This window comes from Salvelinus sp. IW2-2015, linkage group LG4q.1:29 (genome assembly GCF_002910315.2).
Source record: "Salvelinus sp. IW2-2015 linkage group LG4q.1:29, ASM291031v2, whole genome shotgun sequence".
NCBI lineage: Eukaryota > Metazoa > Chordata > Actinopteri > Salmoniformes > Salmonidae > Salvelinus > Salvelinus sp. IW2-2015.
The window spans coordinates 76,716,154-76,735,776 of record NC_036842.1 but is presented as its reverse complement, the minus strand read 5'-3'; the positions used below and the strand labels follow the sequence as shown (position 1 = coordinate 76,735,776).

At 42.8% G+C, this 19,623-nt stretch overlaps 1 protein-coding gene across 3 annotated transcripts in view; it reads left to right on the top strand.

Annotated features, from left to right (window-relative positions):
- LOC111962564 (ubiquitin-conjugating enzyme E2 H) overlaps positions 1-19,229 on the top strand; it is a 28,379-nt gene extending 9,150 nt beyond the window's left edge. The window contains exons 2-8 of one of the 3 annotated variants that reach the window (XM_070443129.1): positions 6,346-6,422; positions 6,836-6,868; positions 7,030-7,104; positions 7,249-7,288; positions 7,466-7,518; positions 16,776-16,904; positions 16,992-19,229. In XM_070443129.1, coding sequence (XP_070299230.1) covers positions 7,254-7,288; positions 7,466-7,518; positions 16,776-16,904; positions 16,992-17,113 — 339 coding nt within the window. In that variant the 5' untranslated portion in view covers positions 6,346-6,422; positions 6,836-6,868; positions 7,030-7,104; positions 7,249-7,253 and the 3' untranslated portion in view covers positions 17,114-19,229. Of the gene's footprint in view, positions 1-6,343; positions 6,423-6,835; positions 7,105-7,248; positions 7,289-7,465; positions 7,519-16,775; positions 16,905-16,991 lie in introns of those variants that run through there. The other 2 variants (XM_023985724.3, XM_023985725.2) reach the window with 2 other exon arrangements.
- The last annotated feature ends 394 nt before the right edge of the window (positions 19,230-19,623 follow it).

Here is a 19,623-nt window from a genome sequence, read left to right as displayed (position 1 = left end):
AGCTCTCAGCTCTCTTTATCTGAAGAGCCTGGTAGAAAAGCCTGCACACAGTAAATTGAGTGTTTTTAGCCCAGCACCTGTGGAGAAATGTGGCATGTCCATGATATCAGCCACCCAGTGTGAGACCTGGCTGGTGTTTACTCTAGGCAGCAGAAGACCTGTGAATGTAGAGTGTGCTCAATGTAGAACACAGCACATGACTGTGTTTGTCAGGCCCTAGTCTCTTCCCTTTGCACCTTCTGGTTCTTTCAGTGTTTGCTTATGTCTGTGGGTGCACCACGGGAGGCTGGTGGCACCTTAATTGGGGATGATGGGCTCATGGAAATGGCTGGAGCAGAATTAGTGGAATGGTATCAAATATATCAAACACGTTGTTTCCAGGTGTTTGATTCCATTTGCTCTGTTCCGGACTTATTATGAGCCATCCTCTCAGCAGCTTCCTGTGTTGTGTGCACAACAGGTTGGACCCTAGGTCTATTTGGGCAACCCCCCTAGGAAAGACAATACCGAGATACACCGTTCCAAACTGCATCATTGTAACCAGGCTTATTTATAGGTCCTGTCTGTTGTAGGTCACCGCTGCCTGCCTTGCCTCCGTCCTTTATTCTAGGCCATTGTTCTTTAACCCGGCTTCTAGGGACCACAGGGTGTGCAGGCTTTTGTTTCAGCCCAACACTAACACACCACCTGATTCAACTAATCAGTGGCATCTGCCCTGTCCTCTAAGTTAGTATTTCCTAAACCCAATAAAAAAACATGTTCTTTAGACCTACAGACACGCAACCACAACCTAAGTGTTAGCCTAGCTGCAACTCAAGACAAGCTAAGTACAACCCAACTGTGGGTCCTCCTGATTGACATGAAAAGACACCATTTTGGTAAAGCTATTTCACCAGGCCCTCTGCTCTGGGTGTAGGTGGAGTCTGTGTTTAACAGACAGGTTATTCCAGGTCTGAGTATAGCTCAGGGTTCATGTTTGCATCTGATTACCATAACAGTGAGGTCAATAGAAGGTCTGTGGCAGTTAGCTATCAGGTTTATATATACAGTGGTCAGAAAAAGTATGTGAACCCTTTGGAAATACCTGGATTTCTGCATAAACTGGTCATACAATTTGATCTGATCTGCATCTAGGTCACAACAATAGACAAACACAGTCTACTTATACTAAAAACACACAAATAATTATATGTTTTCATGTCTTTATTGAACACACCGTGTAAACATTCACAGTGCAGGGTGGAAAAAGTATGTGAACCCTTGGATTTAATAATTGGTTGACCCTCCTTTGGCAGCAATAACCCCAACCACATGTTTTCTGTAGTTGCGGATCAGACCTGCACAGCGGTCAGGAGGAATTTTGGACCATTCCTCTTTACAAAACTGTTTCAGTTCAGCAATATTCTTGATGTCTGGTGTGAACTGCTCTCTTGAGGTCATGCCACAGCATCTCAATCAGGTTGAGGTCAGGATTCTGACTGGGCCACTCCAGAAGGCGTATTTTCTTCTGTCGAAGCCATTCTGTTGATTTACTTCTGTGTTTTGGGTCGTTGTCCTGTTGCATCACCCAACTTCTGTTGAGCTTCAATTGGYGGACAGATAGTCTTACATTCTCCTGCAATATGTCTTGATAAACTTGAATTTCTTTTTCCGTCAATAAGAGCACGCTGTACAAGCCTTGAGGCAGCAAAGCAGCCCCAAACCAAGATGCTCCCTTCACCATACTTTACAGTTGGGATGAGGTTTTGATGTTGGTGTGCTGTACCTTTTTTTCTCCACACATAGTGTTGTGTTCTCATTCCAAACAACTCAACTGTAGTTTCATCTGTCCACAGAATATTTTGCCAGTAGCACTGTGGAACATTCAGGTACACTTTTGCAAACTTCAGACGTGCAGCAATGTTTTTTTTGGACAGCAGTGGCTTCTTCTGTGGTGTCCTCCCATGAACACCATTCTTTTTTAGTGTTTTACGTATCATAGACTCATCAACAGATGCTAGCATGTTCCAGAGATTTCTGCAAGTCTTTAGCTGACACTCAAGGATTCTTCTTAACCTCATTGAGCATTCTACGCTGTGCTCTTGCAGTCATCTTTGCAGGATGGCCACTCCTAGGTAGAGTAGGAACAGTGCTGAACTTTGTCCATTTATAGACAATTTGTCTTACCGTGTACTGATGAACGTCAAGGCTTTTAGAGATACTTTTGTAACCCTTTCCAGCTTTATGCAAGTCAATAATTMTTAATCTTAGGTCTTCTGAGATTTTCTGTTCAAGGCATGGTTCACATTAGGCAATGCTTCTTGTGAATAGCAAATTCACATTTTGTGTTTTATTTTATAGGGCAAGGCAGCTCTAATCAACATCTCCAATCTCGTCTCGTTAATTGGACTCCAGGTTAGCTGACTACGATTAGATTTAAGAGAAGTTATTAGCCTAGGGGTTCACATACTTTTTGCAACCTAAAATGTGAATGTTTAAATTTGTATTATGTATTCAATATAGATAATAGAAWWACAATAATTTGTGTGTTTTTAGTTTAACCTCTAACGAGTCACCATCCGGGATCCTCCTCATCAATAAAGCTGACTAGCATAGCCTAGCCTAACGCGACAGGGATATCATATAATATAATTTCATGAAATCACAAGTCCAATACAGCAAATGAAAGAAACATCTTGTGAATCCAGCCATCATTTCTGATTTTTAAAATGTTTTACAGCGAAAACACAATATATATTTATATTAGCTCACCACAATAGCCAAACACACAACGCCATTTATTCACCGCCAACATAGCTTTCACAAAACCCAGAAATAGAGATAAAATTAATCACTAACCTTTGGACAACTTCATCAGATGACAGTCTTATAACATCATGTTATACAATACATTTATGTTTTGTTCGAAAATGTGCATATTTAGAGCTACAAATCCTGGTTTTACATTGTGAATAAGTAGCCATGATGCACCAAATTGTCTGGAGCAATTTTGGACAGTCACGTAATCTAACCAAAAAACTCATCATAAACTTTACTAAAAAATACATGTTGTGCAGCAAATGAAAGATACACTGGTTCTTAATGCAACCGCGGTGTTAGATTAAAAAAAAAAAARAATAACTTTAGTACAGCATGCAATATTGTGAGACAGCGCCCACCTATTCTCCGCCTTGTTGGAGCCAACATAWWMCACAAAAATACGAAATAACATCATAAATATTCTCTTACTTTTGATGATCTTCCATCAGAATGTTATGCAAGGAGTCCTAGTTCCAGAATAAATCGTTGTTTTGTTTTAGAATGTCCATTTCTTCTGTCGAATTAGCAACTTTGGCTAGCCATGTGGAGGGCACATGTCCAAGAATTCTTTGCGCACTGAATGAAAAATTCCMAAATTCCCAATAAACGTCGAATAAACTGGTCAAACTCGGTTGAAAATCCTACTTTAGGATGTTTTTCTCATATGTATCCAATAAAATCAGAGCCGGAGCATTTCGTCGTGTATATGTAACGCATTTCAGAAGACAATGTTAGGTTCCTTGGTGCGCAGTTCAATACTGACAAAAGAGCGGACCTGTCACTCCAAGCTCTCATTCGGTCTCAGATCAAGCTAGACACCCCATTCTACTGCCTGTTGACATCTAGTGGAAGGCGTATGAAGTGCATACAGATCCATAAATATAAGCCAGTTGAATAGGCAGGCCCTGACACAGAGCCCCATTTTCAGAATTTTCACTTCCTGTTTGGAAGTTTGCTGCCAAATGAGTTCTGTTTTACTCACAGATATAATTCAAACAGTTTTAGAAACTTCAGAGTGTTTTCTATCCAATAGTAATAATAATATGCATATTGTATGATCTAGAACAGAGTACRAGGCCGTTTAATTTGGGCACAATTCTTTCCCAAAGTGAAAACAGCGCCCCCTATTAAGAAGTTAAGCACTATGTTTGTCTATTGTTGTGACTTCGATGAAGATCAGATCAAATTTGATGACCAATTTAGACAGAAATCCAGGTAATTCCTAAGGGTTCRCATACTTTGTCTTGCCACTGTAGAAGTACAGGTGTGAGCGGCAGATTTCAGATCCTAGGGGCAAGCCGGCAGCCGAGGTGAATGTTGGATGAATCCTTTCCTGCTTCAACTTGCTTTTCAGCCTGTTTGAGCTGTGAGAATGAAGAGGATAAGACTTGAGGTCCCCCCTGAGGAGTGTAAGACACATGAGGTAAAATACATCAACCCATATACAGTACACAACAAGCTAGCATTTTTGCCTTCTAGTGAGCTGGAATAGGCTCTATGACTGCCTTATTGAGAAGGGAAGTTTAGGAGATCATGTCATGTTTTTCATTGGGAAGGAAGTGACAGGATGATGAAACATGGAATAACTCTTGCTACTGGGGTGTGTGTGTGTGTGTGTGTGTGTGTGTCAGGTGAGAGTAACAGACACACTAAGGTCTGGATTCATGTCACACACTCAACATGTCCCTGGATTCTCCTGCTCGGTCACCAACACATCCTGTAATCATGACACATCCTCCCTACAGCAGCACCTTCCTCCCAAGAACCCAAGAACTCATGTTGTTTCTAGTCCCCTTAGTCTGAATGACATATTTCTTCACACGGAAATATCTGGATCATACTGTACTGTGTAGTCACACTGGAAAACAGTGGATGCTACACAACTGCCCAGCACACACACACACAACCATGTGTCAGCCATGTCTCTGATGCTGCAGAATGGAAACCTTTCTACCCTGGTTGTCTCTCTCTATCTTTCTCTCTCTCTGAGGTTCAGCTGCTGCTGTATGTCAAACTCTCTTCCCCATTTCCTCCTCTTTCAAATTCTCAGTTTTTCTATTTCTCTTTATTTCTTTTCTTTCCCATTATTTTCCCTCCCTGAGCCTTCTCTTTACCCTGGTGAACTAGAACATTGGCCAACTGAGCTGTAACAATTCATTGGTCTAAACAATACCAGGACACAGGTGTCAGAATGTGGAAGGTCATTCCATCCATAAGGCTGGAGAGGCTAACTCAAGCCCCAGAACCCCAGTGATTGATGCCCAGCGTGTAGCATCAGGGCAGGGATCCTCATCAGTCCAGAACCTGGTCTCCCAGAGCCCTAGTTGATGGGACACTGGTAATTTCTTATTGTTTTGGTTCCTATTCTCCCCAGGAGAGAAGCTTATATCTACAGTTAGTTCTGGGTAGAGTCTGAGGTTGTCGTGGGTGTTAGTTCTGGTTAGGTTATATTTACATTTGGTGTTTCTGATCCACTGGTTGACCTTTTCTTCTGACAGCAGGTCACACATTTTGCTGCTGGGATTGCACACTGCAGTATTTCGCCTAACATACAGGAGTTTGTCAATGTGATTTGTTTGAATTCTTTGGGGTTTGTGTAATTTGAGGGATATGTGTCTCTTATATGGTTGTACATTTGGCAGGAGGTTAGAAAGTGCAGCTTGGTTTCCACCTCATTTTGTGGGCAGTGGGCACATATTTTGTCTACTCTTGAGAGCCAGGTCTGCCTATGGCGACCTCGCTCAATATCAACGCTATTATTCAGGTATTCTGCCACTGTGTACTCTCTGTAGGGCCAGATAGAATTCCAGTTTGTTCTGTTTTTTGGTTGATTCTTTCCAATGTGTCAAGTAGTTCTCTTTTTTTATATATATAATTTGGTTGGGTCTAAATTGTGTTGCTGTCCTGGGGTCTGTTTGTATTTGTGAAAAGAGCCCCATAACCAACTGGCTGAGGGGACTCTTCTCTAGGTTCATCTTGCAGGTTAGGGCTTTTTGATGGAAGGTTTGGGCATCACTTTCCTTTAGGTGGTCGTGGAATTTAACGTCACTTTTCTGGATTTTGATCATTAGTGAGTATAGTCCTAATTCTGCTCTGCATGCTTTATTTGGGGTTTTGTGTTGTACTCTGAGAATACTTTTGCAGAATTCTGCATGTWGAGTCTCAATTGGGTATTTGTCCCATTTTGTGAATTCTTGGTTGATGAGTGGACCCCAGACCTCACAGCTATAGAGGGCAATGGTTTCTATAACTGATTGGAGTATATTTCTTGCCAGATCTTAATTGGGATGTCAAATGTTGTGTTCCTTTTGATGGCGTAGAAGGCCCTTCTTTCTCTCACTCACTCACTCATTCACTCACACAGACCACTAATGTCACACTATTTAGTGCACTACTTTGGACCAGTACCATTTCTCCCAACGAATTGTATCTTATTTGTAGCTCATTTAATTTGCTTGCTTACAGACATTTCAACATTTGTTTGTACTGTTTCCCTCTCCTTGTTAGTTAATTTTCAGTTGTGTCTTTTCCTTAACAAGTGCTCAGCATCGAGAGCAAGCATGAGGTCACCATCCTCAGTGGACTCAACGAATTTGTGGTCAAGTTCTACGGCCCACAAGGAAGTAAGTAACCTTGAGCCAGAACGGCTCATAGTGCAGGAGTCTCCTGTTTCTGTAGCACGAGGCAGCTTGATGTACAAGTACACCCCCTGGACCGGATCTATCGCAGGGCAATACCCCGTAATGCTGAGGGCCAACCAGAGATGCATCAGGTCCCATTTTTATAGTCTTCGGTATCCCGGGGCAGCATGTAGCCTAGTGGTTAGAGCATTGRGCCAGTAACCGAAAGGTTGCTGTATCGAATCCTGAGCTGACAAGGTACAAATCTGTCGTTCTGCCCCTGAACAAGGCACTGTTCCCCTGTAGGCCGTCATTGTAAATAAGAATTTGTTCTTAACTGACTTGCCTAGTTAAATAAAGGTTAAATAAAATGAATGACTCAGCCAGGGATTGAACTCACAACCTTCAAATCTCAGGGTGGACACTCTAACCACAAGGCCACTAAGTTGGTAAGTAAGTGTTTTCATAAACATCCTCACTGGCTAATTGTGTCAATGCAAGATATGTATGTTGATATCTGCTATGGTGTGGAGGCAATCTTCCTCCCAGTGTGTGAACATGTGGAGGTATGTGCACGTGTGTGTGTTTCTAATCAAATGTTGTTGTTTAGCACCGTATGAAGGAGGTGTATGGAAGGTTCGAGTAGACCTACCGGACAWATACCCCTTCAAGTCTCCATCTATAGGTACAGTGTGACAATGCATCGGTCACAACACTCTATGTAATATACAATTATAAACACAACTGGTGAAAGCATTATGGAAATGACAGTAACATCTTTTCAAGCCACAGGTTTTCTATGCAGACTGACTTATTGTTCTCCTCACAGGATTCATGAATAAAATATTCCATCCCAATATTGATGAAGCGTAAGTTCTTATGATGATTATCGTTTTAGTAGTTAGCAATTAATCCATGTTGACGTATAGGCCTGGACAATCTTATCAATTATCCATGATGTTTGTTTGATGTTAGCCTATATCACAAAAGGATTCTCACAATTTTGATAATTTTATTCTTTCTCTCTCATCTCCCCTCTCCTTCAGGTCAGGTACGGTGTGTCTAGATGTCATCAACCAGACATGGACAGCCCTGTACGGTGAGTAACAGTTCCAAAATGTCTACTTGGATATATAATGGACATGGTACCACCTCAGTTTGACAATGTTTGAAACCTACTGAATGGTTTGTTCCATGACATGGGTACATACCTTTTCTCTCATCAAATCTGGACTGTTGGCTGTAAGGAGCAGCTGTGACAAGCTGATATAAGAGGGACAGACTGGAAAAACAGGTATAGAATGTCTGTATAAACTTAAGTAGCTCCCAACTGAACATGATTGTCAAAAATCTTGGTCGACCGAAAGTCATCTGTTMTTTCCACCAATTGAAGGGTTGAAATTTTTAAACGTGCGTCTKTCCTTATATAGACACACCGTATGTGTTTGAATAAAATCAACTATATGCATTTAGCTTGTCTAAGCACACTGTGTGACAAAATAAGACACAAATGACTCAAAAGGGAGCCAGAGATCAAGWTAACCAGAAAAAATATAATAATACTTAACCTGACACGACCATCCTCCTCCTGCTGGCTTTCACAGATTCTTCCGTTACTCTCCTGAAGTTGCTGGTAATAGGCTACACAAGGAGTCTGCAACCATTCTCATGTACAATGCCAATTTATCTCACCATTTCTATCGATATGTGTGTCAGTTTTGGTTTTCATATGCACATTTGTTTAATGTAATTTATAATAACATCTTCGCATTTCAAAAGGATTGTAATGTGGGTAATCAAAATTCTATCCAAATCTAAATGAAAATGATGCAAGCCTAAAAAGTAACTTCTATTGCCATTGCCAACTATGTGGAAATAGCCTACATAAAGCCGACAAATAAATATTGCAGCCTGCAGGTAGAAAATATTTGATGAAAATAAATATCCTAGAAATCACATTGGCTACGCATGGCCTATCTGCAATGAACTTGAAACATTGTATCAACTATGAACTTGTGCTAGCAAGCTTGAGTCATTCTATAAAACATTCTGGGCTCTCAGTTTCCCACTACAGTGAGTTCGGGACAGACACAGGTAGGCCTATTTTATGACTTTTCCACAGGATCAGAGCATGTCATTTACCACGCCGAGTGGTTATGGAAAGGGAGAGGGCTGGATTTTTTTCCTCAAATATATTGAACTACTGTACTGTCATTTTCAATGGATGTAAAACAGACTTTGTTTGCTTGCTGTTTGAGGTGAAGAAAACATTACTTTGAGAAGCTCCACAGCTCAAGAGTGTGCAAAGCTTTCATCAAGGCAAATGGTGGCTACTTTGAAGAATTTCAAATATAAACTATATTTTGATTTGTTTAACACTGTGGTTACTACATGGTTCCATATGTGTCATTTCATAGTTTTGATGTCTTCACTATTATTCTAGAAATAAAGAAAAACCCCTGAATGAGTAGGTGTCCAAACTTTTTGAGTGGTACTGTATATGCTACTGCTCGACTCAAAAAAAAAATATATATAATAATCTTGGTCGACCAACAGCCTATCGACCAAACAATCAGCTAGTCGACTAATTGGGGTCAGCCCTAATTGCCAAAGAGAAGTTCCTWTCATTAAAACCTGTAATAACAATTTACCTTTCTGCGGTAATGTGTACTCTGTTTCAACAATTATGAACACTGTCAGTGGGACATACCAGACGGGGAATAGTATGGTTTTTTTAAGCAGGGTCAATGGGTTTCAACATGATCGGAACAGAGCACCCTTTCTGGTTTGAGTTGTTGCCCGATTCACTGCTTCAGAGCAGCGGCGCCAAACAGAGATGGCAGCCTCGCTTCGCGTTCGTAGGAAACTATGCAGTATTTTTTKGGGGTGTTATTTCTTACATTGTTACCCCAGGAAATCTTAGGGTTTATTACATACAGTCGGGAGGAACTATTGGATATAAGAGCAACGTCAACTCACCAGCATTACGACCAGGAATACGACTATCCCGAAGCMGATCCTCTGTTTGGTCCACCACCCAGGACAATGGATCGGATCCCAGCCGGCGAYCCAAAACAACGGCGCCGCAGACGGAGCGGTCTTCTGGTCAGGCTCCGTAGACGGGCACATCGCGCACCGCTCCCAAGCATACTACTTGCCAATGTCCAGTCTCTTGACAACAAGGTAGACAAAATCCAAGCAAGGGTTGCCTTCCAGAGAGACATCRGAGACTGTAACGTTCTTTGTTTCACGGAAACATGGCTCACTCGAGACACGCTATCGGAGTCGGTACAGCCACCTGATTTCTTCACGCATCGCGCCGACAGAAACAAGCATCTCTCTGGTAAGAAGAAGGGTGGGGGTGTATGCCTTGTGATCATAACAACATACAGGAACTCAAGTCCTTTTGTTCACCTGACCTAGAATTCCTTACAATCAAATGCCGACCGCATTATCTACCAAGAGGATTCTCTTCGATCATAATCACAGTCATGTATATTCCCCCCAAGCAGACACATCGACGGCCTTGAAATAACTTAATTTGACTATGTAAACTGGAAACCACATATCCTGAGGCTGCATTTATTGTAGCTGGGGATTTTAACAAGGCTAATCTGAAAACAAGGCTCCCTAAATTTTATCAGCATATCGATTGCGCGACCTGGGCTGGCAAAACCCTGGATCATTGTTATTCTAACTTCCGCGACGCATATAAAGCCCTCCCCCGTCCCCCTTTCAGAAAAGCTGACCACGACTCCATTTTGTTGCTCCCAGCCTATAGACAGACAGTAAAACAGGAAGCACCCGTGCTCAGGTCTGTTCAACGCTGGTCCGACCAATCGGATTCCACGCTTCAAGATTGCTTCGATCACGTGGACTGGGATATGTTCCGCATATTGTCGAACAACAACATTGATGAATACGCTGATTAGGTGAGCGAGTTTATTAGCAAGTGCATCGGTGATKTTGTACCCACAGCCTCTATTAAAACCTTCCCCAACCAGAAACCGTGGATTGATGGCAGTATTCGTGCAAAACTGAAAGCGCGACCCACTGCTTTTAATCAGGGCAAGGTGACCGGAAACATGACCGAATACAGTGTAGCTATTCCCTCCAAGGCAATCAAACAAGCTAAGCGTCAGTATAGAGACAAAGTAGAGTTGCAATTCAACGGCTCAGACACGAGAGGTATGTGGCAGGGCCTACAGTCAATCACAGACTACAAAAGGAAAGCCAGCCCTGTCGCGGACCACGATGTCTTGCTCCCAGACAAATTAAACAACTTCTTTGCTCGCTTTGAGGACAATACAGTGCCACTGACACGACCCGCTACCAAAACCTGTGGGCTCTCCTTCACTCCAAACTCAAGACCCTGAGTCTCGACCCCGCCCTGTGCAACTGGGTCCTGGACTTCCTGACGGGCCGCCCCCAGGTGGTGAGGGTAGGTAACAACATCTCCACCCCACTGATCCTCAACACTGGGGCCCCACAAGGGTGTGTTCTCAGCCCTCCTGTACTCCATGTTCACCCATGACTGCGTGGCCATGCACGCCTCCAACTCAATCATCAAGTTTGCAGACGACACTACAGTTGTAGGCTTGATTACCAACAACGATGAGACAGCCTACAGGGAGGAGGTGAGGGCCTCAGAGTGTGGTGTCAGGAAAATAACCTCACACTTAATGTCAACAAAAACAAAGGAGATGATTGTGGACTTCAGGAAACAGCAGAGGGAGCACCCCCCTATCCACATCGACGGGACAGTAGTGGAGAAGGTGGGAAGTTAAGTTCCTCGGTGTACACATCACAGACAAACTGAAATGGTCCACCCACACAGACAGCGTGGTGAAGAAGGTGCAGCAGCGCCTCTCCAACCTCAGGAGGCTGAAGAAATTGGCTTGTAAATCAAAAACACTCTCAAACTTTTACATATGCACAATCGAGAGCATCCTGTCGGCTGTATCACCGCTGGTATGGCAACGGCTCCGCCCACAACCGCAAGGCTCTCCAGAGGGTAGTGAGGTCTGCACAACACATCACCGGTGGCAAACTACCTGCCCTCCATGACACCTACACCACCGATGTCACAGGAAGGCCAAAAAGATCAAGGACAACAACCACCCGAGCCACTGCCTGTTTACCCGCTATCATCCAGAAGGCGAGGTCAGTACAGGTGCATCAAAGCGGGGACCGAGAGACTGAAACAGCTTCTATCTCAAGGCCATCAGACTGTTAAACAGCCATCACTAACATTGAGGGCTGCTGCCAACATACTGACTCAACTCCAGCCACTTTAATCATGGAAGAATTGATGGAATAAATGTATCACTAGCCCACTTTTAAACAATGCCACTTTATATAATGTTTACATACCCTACATTACTCATCTCATATGTATATACTGTACTCTATACCATCTACTGCATCTTGCCTATGCCGTTCGGCCATCACTCATTCATATATTTTTATGTACATATTCTTATTCATTCCTTTACACTTGTGTGTATAAGGTAGTTGTTGTGAAATTGTTAGGTTAGATTACTTGTTAGATATTACTGCATAGTCGGAACTAGAAGCACAAGCATTTCGCTACACTCGCATTAACATCTGCTAACCATGTGTATGTCACATAAAATGTCATTGTTTTGATTTAGATAGGTTGTTGTATTGTAGGTGATAACAGAAAAGAGACCTCTAGTGGTCGTTTATTATCATGACAGAACTGGATATGAAATGCGAAACTGCAAGGCCAACTAACCTCCAATGAAATACTTGGGATGGGGTGTTTTTTTTATTGTAGTTCCTGTGTGACCGCTAGTGGAGCGGTAATGAGTCATGACCGCAGTCAAATTCCATGTGACCGTTTATTCACGGTAACAAGGCTTCTCCAAAACTGTGCTCTGATGCSTCTGATGGTCATTAGTAGCCTACCAGACTTGCTAACTGCCAGTGGATAATGGCCTGGTACTCAGCGCTGTATTGTCCCTGTCATCAATGCAAATGCATCCAAAATCAAACACAGAACCCATGACCTCACTTTGCGCAACATTTCTATAGGCTATGCAATTGCTTGAGAAAACAGATTTCTATAGGCTAGGCCTACTATATTTATTTCTCAACTTTGCTAATATTAAGCACATTGCTTCTCTTTACAACAGGAGTATAGCCTACCTGGCTGGTAAGAAAATTAACTGCGGGAAAAGCGTCCTCCATTCGCTATTTAAGTGCATACGGATGACATGCATTTTTYCCCCCCTGTTCCAACAGGTGTATGATAACAGGCCATTCTAAATCAAAACTAATTTCACATATTATGTATTATATGTAAAGACAAGATTAAATTGAGAATAGTCTGATGGGTGACAATATTATCACTTGTGAATGATGCCCTAAAATATGATATCTTAAGGCAAGAAACAGCGCATGCCTTTTTTTTTGCAACTTTTCAAATCCTAGTCGCACTAATCATGTAGTCTAGTCCATAGGTTTATATGTTTTGGTAAGGTTTGTGTCACAACTACAGTACCAGTCAAGAGTTTTGACACACCTACTCATTCAAGGGTTTTTCTTTATTTTTGCTATTTTATACATTGGAGGATAATAGTGAAGACATCAAAACTATTAAGTAACACATATGGAATCATGCAGTAACCAAAACAGTAACCAATACATATATTTTAGGTTCTTCAAAGTAGACACCCTTTGCCTTGATGACAGTTTTGCACACTCTTGACATTCTCTCAACCAGCTTCACCTGGAATGCTTTTCCAACAGTCTTGAAGGAGTTCCCACACATGCTGAGCACTTCTTGGCTGCTTTTACTTTACCACTCTGTGGTCCAACTCATCCCAAACCATCTCAATTGGGTTGAGGTTGGGTGATTGTGGAGGCCAGGTCATCTGATGYAGCACTCTCCTTCTTGGCCATATAGCCCTTACACAGCCTGGAGGTGTGTTGGGTCATTGTCATTGATAGTCCCACTAAGCGCAAACCAGATGGGATGGCRTATCGCTGCAGAATGCTGTGGTAGCCATGCTAGTTAAGTGTGCCATGAATTCTAAATAAATCACTGACAGTGTAACCAGCAAAGCACCCGCACACCGTCACTCCTCCATGCTTCACGGTGGGAACCACACATGCGCAGATCATCTGTTCACCTACTCTGCATCTCACAAAGACATGGCATTTGAAACCAAAAATCTCAAATTTGGACTCATCAGAACAAAGGACAGATTTCCACCGGTCTAATGTCYATTGCTCGTGTTTCTTGGCCCAAGCAAGTCTCTTCTTGTTATTGGTGTCCTTTATTAGTGGTTTCTTTGCAGCAATTTGACCATGAAGACCTGATTCACGCAGTCTCCTCTGAACAGTTGATGTTGAGATGTGTCTGTTACTTGAACTCTGAAGCATTTATTTGGGCTGCAATTTCTGGTAACTCTAATGAACTTATCCTCTGCTGCAGAAGTAACTATGGGTCTTCCTTTCCTGTGGCAGTCCTCATGAGAGCCAGTTTCATCATAGCGCTTGATGGTTTTTGCGACTGCACTTGAAGAAACTTCTTGAAATTTTCCGGATTGACTGACCTTCGTGTCTTAAAGTAATGATGGACTGTCGATTCTCTTTGCCTATTTGAACGGGTCTTGCCATAATATGGACTTCGTCTTTTACCAAATAGGGCTATCTTCTGTATACCACCCCTACCTTGTCACAACACAACTGATTGTCTCAAATTTATTAAGAAGGAAATAAATTCCACAAATTAACTTATAACAAGGCACACCTGTTAATTGAAATGCATTCCAGGGACTACCTCATGAAGCTGGTTGAGAGAATGCCAAGAGTGTGCAAAGCTGTCATCAAGGCAAAGGGTGGCTACTTACTTTTTTGGTTACTACATGATTCCATTTGTGTTATTTCATAGTTTTGATGTCTTTACTATTATTCTACAATTGAGAAAATAGTAAAAATAAAGAAAAATGCTGTAATGACTAGGTGTCAACTTTTGACTCGTACAGTAAATTGGCTAAATAACTCCAAAGTAGCCTATAGACTAGGCCTCGGACCCCTGGAACACGGTTGGAGAGCACATAGCCTACATACAGCCTAGTGAAACATGTTCTTATAAGCCCAGTCATTGCACAATCATGTGTGAAAACAGTTTTAACCGGACATTATTTAAAAGMGGATCCCATCTTAAAATTAAGCACATTACAACCAGTGTAGCCTACCTGGCATACATAGGCTGCATGTAAGTTTCAAGTTTGGGGATGCTAATGTTCTTCATAAAAATTCACCTTTATAATAAAGCATTCCATGCATCATTGCATTTGCAGACTAAGATAGCCTTCTCTTTGTAATGTGATGAGCAGATTGGATAGTCATCATTTCGGCTAGTAATKTAAATCACTGTTTGCAAAAAAAGACAGTTCAATGCATGGCTGAGTGCATATAGTGTAGAGCAGGCTACAGGCTATATCAGACGTGTTTTCTTTCTTTGCATGGGAAAAATGTTGCTTTTTTATAAACACATTTCATGCAATTYTACTACACTTTATATGACTGGTGACATTATCMGAATCTTTTTTTAATAAGACAAATTACATGGTAGCCTACTCTGCTGACACTGACAAACCGATCAATAAAAATGACGTACATAAAATAGGCCTACACAAATAGAATATGATGTTCATCTTAACTGGAGGAGGAAATGATTGTCCAACATTTTTTTTTTACCCCCTTCTCCCCAATTTCGTGGTATCCAATTGTTAGTAAGTAGGTACTATCTTGTCTCATCGCTACAACTCCCGTACGGGCTCGGGAGAGACGAAGGTTCGAAAGCCATGCGTCCTCCGAAACACAACCCAACCAAGCCGCACTGCTTCTTAACACAGCGCGCATCCAACCCGGAAGCCAGCCGCACGAATGTGTCCGGAGGAAACACCGTGCACCTGGCGACCTTGGTTAGCGCGCACTGCGCCCGGCCCGCCACAGGAGTCGCTGGTGCGCGATGAGACAAGGATATCCCTACCGGCCAAACCCTCGCCGGCTGCGACAGAGACTGGGCGCGAAACCAGAGTCTCTGGTGGCACCGCTAGCGCTGCGATGCAGTGCCCTAGACCACTGCGCCACCCGTGAGGCCCCAAAAACAAACTTTTAAGTAGCACTCAATGATAAATAGTGAATATGMGCAGTGCACACTCACCGGGGATATTGGGATGCTGTCCGCTGGTGGCAATTAGATAGGCTATACTTTTGTTCACTCAATTAAGGTGAGCATTTTGATAACTATAAGACAGATTAGTCTTTTCAATGTCTTCTCTTTACAGCAATAATACTTTTCTTTCCAAACTGTTTTCCCGTGATTGTATTTTGTGATATGCCTTGGGCTCTCTACTTTTCACAGACAGTCACAACTCAACAATAATCTGCCCAAATTGCGCATGTCTTTCCTTCCAACTGTAGGCAAAGTGATTTAAAACAATCCTCAAATAAAAAATTATTCCACAGATACAGTATATTAGTAGGCTATATGTAAAGACCAGATTAAATTAAGAATAGTCTGATAGGGGAGAATATTATCAAGTGCTTGTCAAATTGTGAATGAGAGACTGATGAAATGTGTACAACAGGGCAGAGCTCATGCCTTTCATGCAACTTTTTCGCATCATGCAGCCTTGGAATGTATAAAAATCTAAACATATAGCCTAACTTTTGTATCACAGCTAAAGTTGCATAAATAACTCTAAATTAAGCATATAGAGGAGGATCTGTTTCTTTTAACGKCTCAACACAGAATAGCCCGCATGTGCGCACTCCATCAGCAATCGTTTGGGGGAAAATATCCTTTCTATTTTATTCAGCAGTTGAATTCTTCATACTATAAAATAATGCCATGGAATTCTAAGCAAATCTTGTCTGCTAAATGAACAAGTGTAGCCCACAGCCATACGACATAGCCAGATCAGGGCCTAACGTAAGGACATCTCAGAATGTTCTGTTATACTGAAATAGGCTGCATTTTCTTCATATCATGTTTCTTTAGACCGGGCTAAAATAATTAATGTGTTTATTGTAATGGTATAGGCTATATTACATGGATGTTTTAGACTTTAAAATGTAGATGTTCCTAAGGTCCGCATCAGTGGCTTGTAGGCTATGCATGGAGGCCAGGAGATGCTAAATGTGTTTAAGTTAATTAACGGTAAATTACCGCGAGACCATTAGTTATTTGCATGACAATCACCGACTGCCACAGCCCTAGTACAGCTCATTGAGTGTTTGCCTTGAGTAGGGTGCACATTATCATCTCTCTACCTCCATAATGTAAAACTCTGGTCATTCCTCCTCCCCTTGCAGACCTGACCAACATCTTTGAGGCATTCCTGCCCCAGCTGCTGGCCTACCCCAACCCCATCGATCCTCTCAACGGAGACGCTGCTGCCATGTACCTGCACCGGCCAGAGGACTACAAACACAAGATCAAAGGTGAGAGACACACACACACACACACACACACACACACACCAGATTTCCCGTCTGACTCCCTCTCTCTTTTCCTTCTCTCTGTTCCAGAGTATCTCCAGAAGTATGCGACAGAGGAGGCTCTAAAGGAGCAGGAGGAGGGAGGCGACTCCTCATCTGAGAGTTCCATGTCAGACTTCTCYGAGGATGAGGCTCAGGACATGGAGTTGTAGTGAAGGGGAGACAAACCCCCACTCCCCTCACACACACAGACTATCATTTCCTAAAGAGCAGAAACAGACTATTATATACATATAAACATGGCCATTTTTTTTATTACTAAACAAGGATTTTTATGGATTATATGTATGAGAAGCGGCGGTGTGAAATGTTAAAATGTCACCCTCGTCTAGATATTCTTTATAACTCAGTCATAGTCCCCCTCCACCACCACCTCCACCTTTACCTCCACCACCACCACAACCACATTATTACCCCCTCTTACCCAGAAAGGAGTGCAGCATTCCCAGGATCCTAAATTCCCTCTGCTGTGGTCTGGGTCGTATTCTCATTGACCGTTGACCCACTATCCGCGGGGTAGGCAGAAAGCGGGTTTTTCAGGGATACAATATTTTCAACATAACTTCCGTTTCCCCTTAAAAATGGATGTGGGGACTCAGCTCAGGCGCCTGCTACATTAGGTTACCTTTGACCCAACCCTGATAGAACTGATGGGGTGAGACCAGAGAGCCGTGCACCATGGGAAGACAAGAGTGTCAGACTGTCATTGTCATGACGGAGACAGGGATGGAATGTTTATACTCAGTAACCCGGCCACCCCCCCACTCTAATTTGATTTTTAATTCTCAGAATTGTTCTATATTTGATTTAGTGTGTGAATCACTGTTTTGACAGGCACAGCTTTTTACCCTCCCCTTGCTCTCAGAGAAGCTCTCTGGCTCTAGTCCACGGCCCACTGTTTCTGGAGTCATTACCACWATAAGGAATCGCACTTTGAGATCCAATTTCACTTGTTGACTTTCTACATTTTGGGGGTTGGAAGCTACCATCAGGAGCACCACATGATCACTCCTTCCCAAGGATCAGTTAGTGCGTTTCATCCAGACCTATCCAATATGGCTGCCATTGTCAGGCCTCACCCCAGAGGCCAGTATATCCTATCCAACCACCACACCCTGTTTGTCATAGAAACTGTTCTGTAAACAAGCCTTTTAGCCTGTAGTCAGGAGCACCAGCCCACCAACCAAGAGACACCTAAAAACACCAGAGTTGAAAGGGGTGTTGAAGGTGGACTGAACATCCTTTCTTTTCTTTCTTTTTTCTCCTCTCTGCTCAGTGACTCCTTCAGAGGCTTGCTACTTGTTGTTTTCACAAAGGGAGGGTAGGGGGGTCTCTGTGTCTGTGTGAGAGAGAACCAATCTTATGTTTTCAGACCCAACTGACCCAAWTGGAAGTGAACCAGACTACTAGAGCCATAGTAGTTTGTCGTCCTCGGTGACAACCCTAACACACAACACAACATGAAACAACACACTGWTGTCGCCCTGGAGGAGAGAACCACAGAGACTAACTACTGTCATACCAGGAGCTGTCTGTCACTAAACAAACTCACACAATCATGCACCAGTCACTCCTTTAGCCCTCCTCTTCCTCCTATTTATCCTCTTTGTCCTCTTTCTCCCCCTCTCCGTTTTAGGAAAGTGTTTGTGATTCTCCAAGCATCCTTTGGTACCTTGTGACATGATACAGAAGTGAAGTTGTGTAGGGCATTAAGTTTATATGCTGTAGAAAAAGGGAAACACCTTGTGTGATGGATGGGTTTCTATCTAGATGTCAGCAGTGTCCAGCGTATCCACACTGAGGGCCAGTATATGGCCAGGTTTCATTCCTTCCAAGCACTGTTTGGACCTCTGTCTTCATAGAAGACTTATTAGTTGAATCAGGTGTGTTAGTGCTTGGTTGAAACAGAAGCCTGGAGCCATACGACTGGTCCTCTGTAGRTAAGACTGGACAGTCCTGATCTAGGGGTTGGGTTGGATTGAGTAGTTGTGTGGGGCAGGGCTGGGTTGGAAGGCTACCTTGGGACGTGTTGGATGGAATAGGGAGTGACATGGGGTGGGATGGGGAAGGAACTAACCAGGTCCTTGTTGACCTTCTTAACTTTGCCTGTTGCTTATGTTCAACTATAATATGTGTAGCTTAGGGCTTGTTAGTGTGCCGGGTGGTGAGTCGTATTATAATCTATGGTTTTATTTMTTCTATATCAAGCTAGTTTCAAAGCTTATCATCCTGTAAAGGTGAACAGATAAATACATTGTTTTAATTTGAGTTGACTTGTTTTTTTTCTCCTGGTTTGAATCTGATCCTCCAAAGACMTGTTGGGAAGTCTCCTCTCCCTTATGAAAATACCCCCCTCTGTCTGTATTCTCAGTTCAGTGTGCAGGTGGACTCATCTAGCCTGCGTGTCTGGCTGTTTTTGCTGTAGCCAACTCCTGTTGTTCTTATGTAAATTTGGTCTAAAGCAGAAATGCACTGTCTGATACCCAGGCTAGATGAGTACACCTACATACTCAGACTGGCTAGCAGACAGTGTTTTTGGTTTTCAGCCTGTGTGATCACTAACTCGGAGCACATTGGGAGTGCTCCAGGATTCTTCTCTCTTACTATTGTGATCATTGAGAGGCTGCACATCAACCTACACAGGGTGTCCCATTCCTGCCAC